Source organism: Alligator sinensis, unplaced genomic scaffold (assembly GCF_000455745.1).
Source record: "Alligator sinensis unplaced genomic scaffold, ASM45574v1 scaffold630_1, whole genome shotgun sequence".
Taxonomy (NCBI): Eukaryota; Metazoa; Chordata; order Crocodylia; family Alligatoridae; genus Alligator; species Alligator sinensis.
This window is the reverse complement of record NW_005842522.1, coordinates 413940-423464: the sequence shown is the minus strand read 5'-3', so window position 1 is coordinate 423464 and position 9525 is coordinate 413940. Positions and strand designations below refer to the sequence as shown.

Genomic DNA, 9525 nt, shown 5'->3' with positions numbered 1-9525 from the left:
TGGGGAAAAATCAAGTGGGAGAAAAGAAAAGGGGCTTCCCTATTGGGAGAGGGAAGCCTCTTGGGTCTCTTGTATACGTAGCAGAGAAATAAAGGACACAAGCTGTATTTTTTGTTGCATTGGAAGTGCCCTTTTGAATGGTTGATTTTTATCTGAACATCTTTATTGACAGGTGAACTGGAAAGTTTTTGCTTTAGTTAAAAACTTTTATTTGCAGGAGAAATACCCCCTGGTCTTCTTAAAACATACTTGTATGTTAATGCAATTAGACTTCCTAAGAGTCTAGGAAGCCCTACTGCTGTAAGAGCAATGGACAAGGAAAGGAAACTGGCAGGTAGGGAGAAATGATTTCTTCGTGCCTTGTTCTGTGGTATGGTGTGAGGTGGTTCATTGGGAGAGAATCTAGGGTATTTGCAGCTTGCTTTCTCAGTAGCCTAAAGAGGGGGGAGTAACTTTTTCAAACTGTATTTAAAAATAGGTTTCTGTTTTGTTCTGTTTTGTTTTTTTAATAATGACTGTTGACTTGGGAGTCTTGGAGGAGGGGGATTAGAAACACTAATTTTGCAGTTTGTCTTTAAATTCCCATTATTCTTCTGTTGTAAGAAAGTAAAGCAGAAGTTCTGGAAGAAATAGTCTCCTTTGCACCAGTTTTGCACCATGGTGATGCATGATTGATTGTTTATTTTAATAAAGGAAGGTATCATCAATTTTCTTCTTTTAAATATTTAATATTTCTCAGCAGGGTAATTTAGTCCAAGCAGAGCTTCACGCTAATACCGGTATACTGCGGCTGCTGCTCAAGCTAGCTTGTGTAGAGGTAGGTTCAGTACCTCTGAATTGTGTGTTGTGGCCATGCTGTTAGTTGCACTACAGATAAAGCTGTAGAGTAGATGGGCTACCTGTGGCTTCAGCAGTTATAGGAACACAATGGCTTTTATCTGCGATTGTGTCTTCTGATGCCTCAGAAGTAAACCATTGTAGCCTTTAAGTATTGTTTTCAAACAAGTGCTGTTTAATATCACTTAGGGCCAGAGGTAATAGCTTTCATTAAAGAATACCCTTTGCATTAAAGGCATACGCTATTGAGGGAGGTTTGTAGGTACCAATCATCTTCGTGTCTTTTCCTGTCATTAAATTCTAGCAGGAGGGGCTGCTGCTTTGGTTGCTTATGAAAGTGTGGCAGCCACTGCACATTAACTGATCTGGGAAGCAGTGAGGCTTGAGAAGTGGGTGACAGAGGCAGAAGATACCTTAAATCTTTGAGTTCCATGAAGGGTCAAAGAAATAGTAATTATTTTTTTATTTTAGACTCCTAATGCATTAGACTTGTGGGAAGGTGCTTTGTGAACGGGCTTTTGTTCTTGGTAAGTGGTGGTCTGCTGGCTGTTTGATGTGTACTTATGAACCAAGTCTCTCATTCATAGGGTCAGGAATATGTTGGTATCCTGGCATTGTAAATGTTCAGACATCTCACAAAATTTTAAAAATATAGTTACTGTTTAAAAAAAAAAAAAAAGCTGTTATCTATCTGGCATCACATGTATGCAAAGTGAGTGCTGAATTACACAAGGACAAGGTCCATGTTCTGAGGACCTTGCACTCCAGCTAGACGCCATGAGCTAGATCCCAGCCAGTCTCTTAAGGTACCTCCACTTATGTGTTGCAGTGCTTAAAATATAGACAGGCACCTTGCCTTGGGAGGGTGATCCAAATTGCCACTTGCTTAGTGACCAGGGTGTCCTAGGTGTCCTCTAAGGGTGAGGCAGTCCTGTGGGTGAGTAGAGTCCTGCATTCTGGTTCATTTCCATGACTGGCTCCCAGTGATGACACCTAAGCAGTTCCATGGCTGCTGACAGGGGTATCCCATTTAGTTGCCTACAAGGTCAGTTCGAATCTGACCCTATGTAGCCAAGGTGTGTAGTGGGGCAGGGAGTTGCAAGGAAAATAAAAGACTAGTGCACAGGTGTTTTCCAAGTGCTGTTGGTATCATGAGTGTGTAACTGCTCATTGTTCTGTCTGGGTGTGCAGTGAACTCTTTCTTAAGGGCAGGAGCCCAGGGAAGATAGGAGGGGTTAAAGTCCAGGGTAAGCCAGGTCATGGAGCTGGGAGGGTTAGTGCCAGGTAATTCTCTGCCCCTTTCCCACAGCTGATAAAAGGGGCTTGGGGCTATATCGTGCTGCAGATGGAGCACAAGTTCATGCTGGGCTGTAGATGGGTGGTTCTCTGGGGCTGTGGCAGTTGAAAATGTTGCAGAAGGCAAATGCTGCCACTAGCTGGCTGTTGTGATGGGACATGGGAAAAAAAGGGCCGGTAAAGGAAAAATATTGGTGGCAAACTATTTGGGTAAGGACTTTACTTCCCCAGTACAGAGGAGGCTGTCAACTACAGCATCTTGAATTCTGTCATGCAAAGCTGTTTAAGTTGGTGGTAGGAGCTATGGTATAGCCAAAGTTATCAGCATTGGCTTCACAGCTGTTTTAGTAACCTTTCTGAACAAGATTTACCATTAGAAGTGGTCTGCTCTGCCCAGAACCTTTCTGCCATTTCAGCCAACAGTTTTGGCTCAGCAGGGGCTGTTAGAATTTGTGTTTAAGCTGTGCATCCATTAGAGAACTGAGCTGGCAGGAGAGACCAGCCATGAGTGCTTATTACTCAGGGTTGTGCGTTTTAGAGATGCTGCTGTTTGGTTCTGCTACACTCCATAGGCAGGGTACTAAACTAGGTGTTGAAGTGTAACTTTGAGCTGTATCTTTCTTCCCCCCTCTGTATGGGGTCCATGGTAGTGGGTATGTGCTGTTTGTACAGTGGTGACAGTCAACGCACTGGGATGGTATCCTGCATGGATGAGCTTGGAGCCTTCAACACATCAGTTCTGTGCGGACGTGGGTCATGCTGCTCCTTGCTAAGGCTGGATTGTCTGCTCCTTTATCAATGGTGTCTGGCTTGTATTCCTCTGGGTGACTATAATGAGGAAAATTTGTATTTTTTTTTAAATTAAAAGGCTGCACTAAGCCACCTGCTGTGGAGTGTAAAGTGAAGAGCAGCATGGTTGGGCTAAGGAGGCAGCAAAGACACCAGCATCCTCACAGGGGAGCATTTCCACATGCTGTTTCACACATTCATTGCAACTCCCATTTCTCCATCCTCTCTCAGGGATGGAGAGAGGAGTTCTGCTTTACTGCCTGGCTAGAGGAGCATCTAGAAATGGAGGGCTCATTCCTACAACCATGCTGGCCAGCTAGCCCCAGAAATGATACAGAAGGGAATGCTGGGAACTGCAATAACCAGAAGTGCTCCCTACTTCAGTGCAGGTTTGAGCAGCACATGCCAAGCACCCGTTTCTCTTCCTCATCTGCTATAACATCTCTGGGCTGAGAAGGCTCTCCTTTCAAGGTCACAGCTTAATTTTGGGTGTGGCTGTAGCAGAACGGGGCACAGATTCTGCCCTAATGGTGTTAGGTGGTAGCTGCTTTGAAGTATTTGGTACCCCAGCATGTTTCCTTTAGACCCCATGATACTTAAGGTGTGAGCCAAGTGGACAGAGCTCACTTATACCTGATTTAAGGGGAGTTTTGTTAGGGCAATTTCATCTTAAATTGTAGATGTTGCTTCTGTGTCAAATTCACTGCCAGCTGGCCAAGACTAGAAGAGCAGAGAGAAGGCAGCTGGTCAGAATGAATCAAGTGCTAACCTCTGTGTTGCCAAAACCTTGCATAGCATCTTCCACTGTTAAAAGCTGAGTTCAGACTACCTAGATCAAGGGCCTGTCTGTTTCAGTTTGAAGAGTCAAACATGAGAGGGTTTGTAGCTGCCAGATGAGTGTAAAATGTTGCTCTCTTGTACCCACTCCCCTCCAGCTGCTGAGCCTCATGAAGACAAACAGGCACAGTCTGCATCTTCGATGTGTCAGCATCCATTAGAGATTTCATTTATTATTAAAAAGGAAAAAAGCTCTTACCAGCTCTCTCCTGAATGTGTTTATCCACAGTTACAATGGGGAAGAGAAGCCCTCTCCTCTAACGAAATTGCAAGGAAAGAAAAACAGTTATTGTCCTTTGCACAGACCTTCCAATGGGCATCCTAGGGCCTGGCAGGCTGGAAGCCCAGGCAGATCCCATGCCAGCCTGATACTGAAGGCAAATTCTGAGACTGCTAAAAGCAACTGTTTTAATCAAAGGTGGAAAGTTTTATTAGGAACTCCTGGGTGCAGAATGTGTTCTTAAGCCCAGGCAATAACTTAGCTGGCCTGTTTTGTCTTGGCTGACCCTCAAGTCACAGAAGCAGGTTTTTTTTCTAAAATCACAGTAACCTGAAAAAGTTTTAGACATTGTGTAGTGATGTCAAAGAGGAAATGAATGCTGATTTTTAAGGTGGGGACATTGGCCTTTATGATATGCCAACAAGAGCACCAACCTAATTTACCTCTTCTGTCAACAAGCCACAAGACAGCAGAGACCCTTCCAACATGTGATCTTTACCATTTGTGCTGCAAAGGAAGGGATCAAGTAATTCCCCGTCCGAGCCAGGCTGTGCAGAGCCCCAGTGTTCACAAAGGTCAATGTGGTTAACTGTGTTGGAACTGTTCAGGTAGATCTTAAACCATCTGGCATGATAACATGTTTTCAAATACTAAGTTGAAAGGGGTGGGGTTTGAAATTCCTTTCTGTAGAGTGACCAGGGCTCTACTGCAATTAACTGAATGGGTTTTAATCGAAGAGTCTGTATAACTGTAGCCTGGCTTACTCAACTTGCTGCTCAAGGTGGAATCCAACTACCTCACCCTTCCTTGTGGCAACTCAGCTATTAGCTACAAATCCCTACTTGTCTCCCACACCAAGCTGCTTCTCAGGCAACACCACTCTCCCACAGGTGCAGAGAGGACTATTTTTTCATGGGTGGGAAGGCAACACATGGCAACCGCTCACAGCCATAAACAGAGATGGGATTTGGATTTTATTTTTTTTTTTAATAAATACACTTTACATTAAAGAAAAAGGCCTTCGATTTGCAGTTTCCACACAGAGGGCAAAAGGGAGAAAAAAAGATTAAAAAACTTGAATCACAAAGGAAGGGCTCAAGCTTCTTCCCAGAGTCCCTTCTCTCTTACCAGGCTTTCAGCCTCCTGCGAGAGCTCCTAGCACAGCAGAACCCTCTGCTTCAAACAGCCTTTATGTTCAGTTGCCAACCATCCCCTGGGCTTTCTCCCTCTGGGATAAAGGCTACCGAAACACACAGGCAGCAGACAGGGGAAACGCCTGTTTTGTTTTGTTTTTTTCTAAAAAAAAAATCATTTAAAATAAAAATATTCTCACTCAGCAGTTTTAGAAACCATGATCCTCTCACTTAATTTAATAGTCGAGTAAAAATGCCTCTTTTTGTTAATTTTAAACAATTTTTCTCCCGGCACCTACCCCATGGTAACAAGGTACTACATTAATACAAAGCTCATACCTTCTTTACTAGAACGCCTGCCTTTTTTTTTTTTTTCCTTTTTTTCTGATTTTATATAAAACTATTTCTGTTCTTTAGGAAAGAACTTTATACAAAGAAAATATATTGTGAAATATCTTCAGACGTTTCCTTGCAGAGTCATCTCAGCCTAAAATTAAAAATAAAAAAAAGGCAGAGAGAAAGAGGCCTAACCCCGGTCTCTTTATTGGAGAGCTGTGGCCATAAGCAAGAGACTAGCTCTGACTCAAACCAACACAGCAAATGGGCTGGAGTTCCCAGGGCGTCCCCAGGAGGAAAAGGTAGCGATGCTCAGAAATTGCTTCAGATTTGGTCTTCCATCTTCTGGGAAGGGAGTTTCTCCTGCCGCCAAGGCCCTGCATGATGGTCACTCCTCACTCATTCAGAGATAAGATTATGTCGTCTTCCAAGTCAGAGTTATCTGAACTGTCAGCTGGAAAGGGGACAAAGAGATTATCTGTTTGGTGTACAACAGAGAATGCAGCTGTCACATCTATTAAGTAAAACAACTTATTCAGTTATGAAAGATCACCACCACCTGCTTGGGACCACAACCAATTAATCCCATACTACCAGCAGCTACTGCCTGTAAATGGTGCTCTAAAGGCATCAAGAACCGTAAGCCTGTAAACCCTCCTCCTCCCTCATCTCATTAAAGCACTGGTTCTAGGGATTGGTTTGGTTTTACTTCAGGAGATTTACATTAGCTGGCAGGACTCCATTGCTAGGCTCCACCAGCAGCAGATTACTCACACGAGTTGTTTGCACAATTTACTGGGAACATACAAAGGCTCCAGCTCTTGCTGCCATCAGGATGGGACAGATCTGGCCTTGCAACACAGGATTATTACAAAATAGGCACCTGTCGCACATGTTCCTACACTCAACTGTGGTCTACCCGAGTCCATTACAGAGGAGCCAAAGGTCCCTCCCTTGACCGTACACATACAAAAGACCCCACGTGAAAGCAGCACAAGCAGAGTGCACAAACTCTGGAAGAGTGTTACATTCTCAGCAAAAGTTCCCACCTAATTCCTTATGTGGCAGCCTAAACAGACAGGACCTCCCGCAGCTATATTCTTATCAATCTTCCCCTCCCCATGCCGTACGCTAATGGGACCTCTTCCCCAGGAAAATGGCAGTGATAGCAGTGTTGCTAACACTTCCCTCCCAGGATGCACAAAGTGCTTTTCACTAAATACAAAGGCAGAGCACTCAAGCGACCTGCACAGACTTTTTAAAATGTAGGATTTTGCTGGATTTTGTTCTGTGATCCTGAACAGAAGCATGCCAACTATTTAGTCTCTACACACCTACTTTTTCGTTTTAAGCAGTGAAGTCTGGCTTCCATCAGTGTTGTTGGGTACTTGAGAAAGTAGCAGGAACGTGAGCCGAGTTCTGCCTCACCAGAAGTGGTGCAAGACACAGACATCCTTGTGACAGACACACTTAGGTCTGCTGGATAGTGCAGGGAGCCAGACTCCTAGGATTTTCCTCTCACCCTGCTGCCATGTTAGTTTTGCTAGTGGCCTACAATGCCTCAAAGGTTAAACAAAGCCTCCTAGAAAGTCTGTTCTCTTTTACTCCTTTTTTAAAGAAACATCAGAATGCAGCAGCAAGGGCACCTGCCCCACTTCCTTTCTGTGGGTCCCTTTAACGCGAGTCAGAGAAATGGGGCAAAAAAAGTTAGTTGAAGAAATCAAAAAGGTGGCATGGAACGAAGAGGTTGCTTCCTCTGCAGGTCCAGGCCCAGGCCCCCGGAGGAGCACCAGCCGCCCATCCCTCAGCACCTTCTCTTGAAACTAAGTCAGCCCAGCTGCACATCCCACAGGGTCAGGGCCTGGGCAAGGACCTGCAGCTGCTGGGCTGAGAAGGCAGGAGGACTTCAAAATGGCACTTGGAGTACAACCCTTCTCCAAATGCTCAGCTGCCCCTTCAGCCAGGCTTGGGTCTTGCCTCAACTGACAGAAAGCAGTTCTCTTAAAAGTAGCATCCCAGTGCCATGGCAGCCAGCATGGCCCCTGAGCCATGAAGCACAGCTGGCAAACAGCAGGTACACTTATGCAATGAGGGAATGGGTGAAGGATGGGGAGTGCGAACACACGGAGAGGGAGAGAAGCAAAGTAATGAGCTGGGAGCAGGGAAAGGGAGAAATAATGGAAATGGGGTGGGAAGGGGTGGAAGAGAGCTGCACTGAGCATGCCTCTCCCCCACCCCACAGGGAAAAGGTGCTTCTTGGCTCTTCAGCCCAGTCTCCTCACGCCCCAAGGCATTCTCCGTTCTGAGCCATCACCAATACCAGCAGCCCAACAGAACAGGCCCCTCTGGTATGTTTCTAGGAGCCTGTTCTTGTCAATTCTGGGGTTGCAATACCTCCAGACCGGCCACAGAGCCACCGCGGGGACCTGTCACCACTACCACGTGGGACAGCACAACCAAGTCTTTCAGTACAAACACCAGACATCCTTCCAGTACAAAGCTAAACTCTGCAAACAAAGGTTCTTGTGAGCTGCCAGGCAATCACTCATAGCCCAGCTTGGCTGTGGTTGTTTTAGATGCAAAATAACAGCTCACAGCTCCACATGCAAGACCCAGGGCACTCTGCTCTAAGCTGCCACTCACGAGCAAGAAGTTCTTTTCAAATCAGAAACTCTGCATCCAGGTGCCCGAGGTGAGCCTGAGGGGCAAGCTGAGGAGAAGTCAAGCAGTTTCTCCCATCGTGCTTCCTGAGAGCACTAGCAGGAGGACGCCCTAGTGGCCAGACTGCGAAAGGAGATTCTGCAATCTCCACAGTGAAGGCAGCAGCTGAGGTCTGGGCAGGTCATGCTCTTTCATGCAGGCCCCTGACTGAAAGGGGGAAGGTAGGGAGGGAAGCAGGGATGAGAGCAACTTCTGCACACTGTTTTACAGATCGCTCCCAAAAAGGCAACAGAAGTAACCCTCTCTTCAAGCACAAGCTTGAAGCCATTCACATCCCCCCGATTTCTGGTGTTCTTTCAATTACAGCATCCCCCCCCTGCACATGAGCACCCCAAGTATGCCAGCTTCCTGGAGGTCTATCCAGAAACACCAGCAGAGGCTCAGGGACTGAAGCACGAGTGCTATAATTTAGACCCCCCACCTCAGGAGGGTGCTGTCCAACCACTGCTCTAGGTCAGGGGTGTCAAAGTACAGGCCACAGGACAGATTCAGCCCACAGAGCCTCCCTATCTGGGTTACCAAAGGTGCCAGAAGTTGGGCCCTTTGGCTCTGCTGGGCATGGCCATCGGTGATGAACCTGGCTTGCTGCAAATTATTAAATGAACAATACCAGACCCAGGAGGTACCCACTAAATACCTATTCCCAACCAGACAGTTCTTGATGCTTACTCACTGAGCATGATGATCCAACCAGCAGTATATCCACACCATGTGCTTATGCAAAGATTCAAGGAGACACATATTAACTTCTGAAGAGCCGCACATGGTTCCTTTCAAAGGAACAAGTGGGCAACAGATAATTTTGGAGAGGTGAAAGGTGTTTGGAAGGGGCACACGCATTAGTGTGAACCAGTCTTAAGTAGCGCCACCTTCTACTTCTCCCCAGTGTGACCCCACCATGCAAGTCACTCCCCTCACTGCTGTGTGTACACAGGCTGCAGCATCACTGCAGGGCTAATGACCTCACACCACAGGGAGGTCTACCTTAGGTCTACCCTGCTGTCTAATGCACGTGAGCCTGAGGTTTGCCACGTACTAGTCAGGCTCTGGATTCTCTGGTTTTTACTGCCAGGCCATGCATCTAAATGCATAATCCTCTTTAGCTACCATGGCCTGAAAATTAGAAGCTCCTTCCCAATCTCTACAACCAGGCATACAAGCAAGCTACTGTCCCTCAGCGTAAAGTTGTAGTCATGTTCCTGGCTGTCAGATGGTCACATCCTCTCCTGCAGCTGCCTCCCCATCTCCTAATGTGACTCAGTCAATCACAGATTGGCATTTACACCACATAGTTAACTGCAGCACTAATCAGAACTAAGTGTCAATGTATTTGTTAGTACACTGGTTTGTTTTTCG

At 46.1% G+C, this 9525-nt stretch overlaps 1 protein-coding gene across 2 annotated transcripts in view; it reads right to left on the bottom strand.

Annotated features, from left to right (window-relative positions):
- Positions 1 to 4208: 4208 nt before the first annotated feature.
- The window catches only part of DCAF1 (DDB1 and CUL4 associated factor 1), an 89518-nt gene continuing 84201 nt past the window's right edge, over positions 4209 to 9525 (bottom strand). Inside the window, exon 24 of one of the 2 annotated variants that reach the window (XM_025213324.1) lies at positions 4209 to 5902. In XM_025213324.1, coding sequence (XP_025069109.1) covers positions 5844 to 5902 — 59 coding nt within the window. In that variant the 3' untranslated portion in view covers positions 4209 to 5843. The remainder of the gene's footprint in view (positions 5903 to 9525) is intronic. The other variant, XM_025213325.1, reaches the window with a different exon arrangement.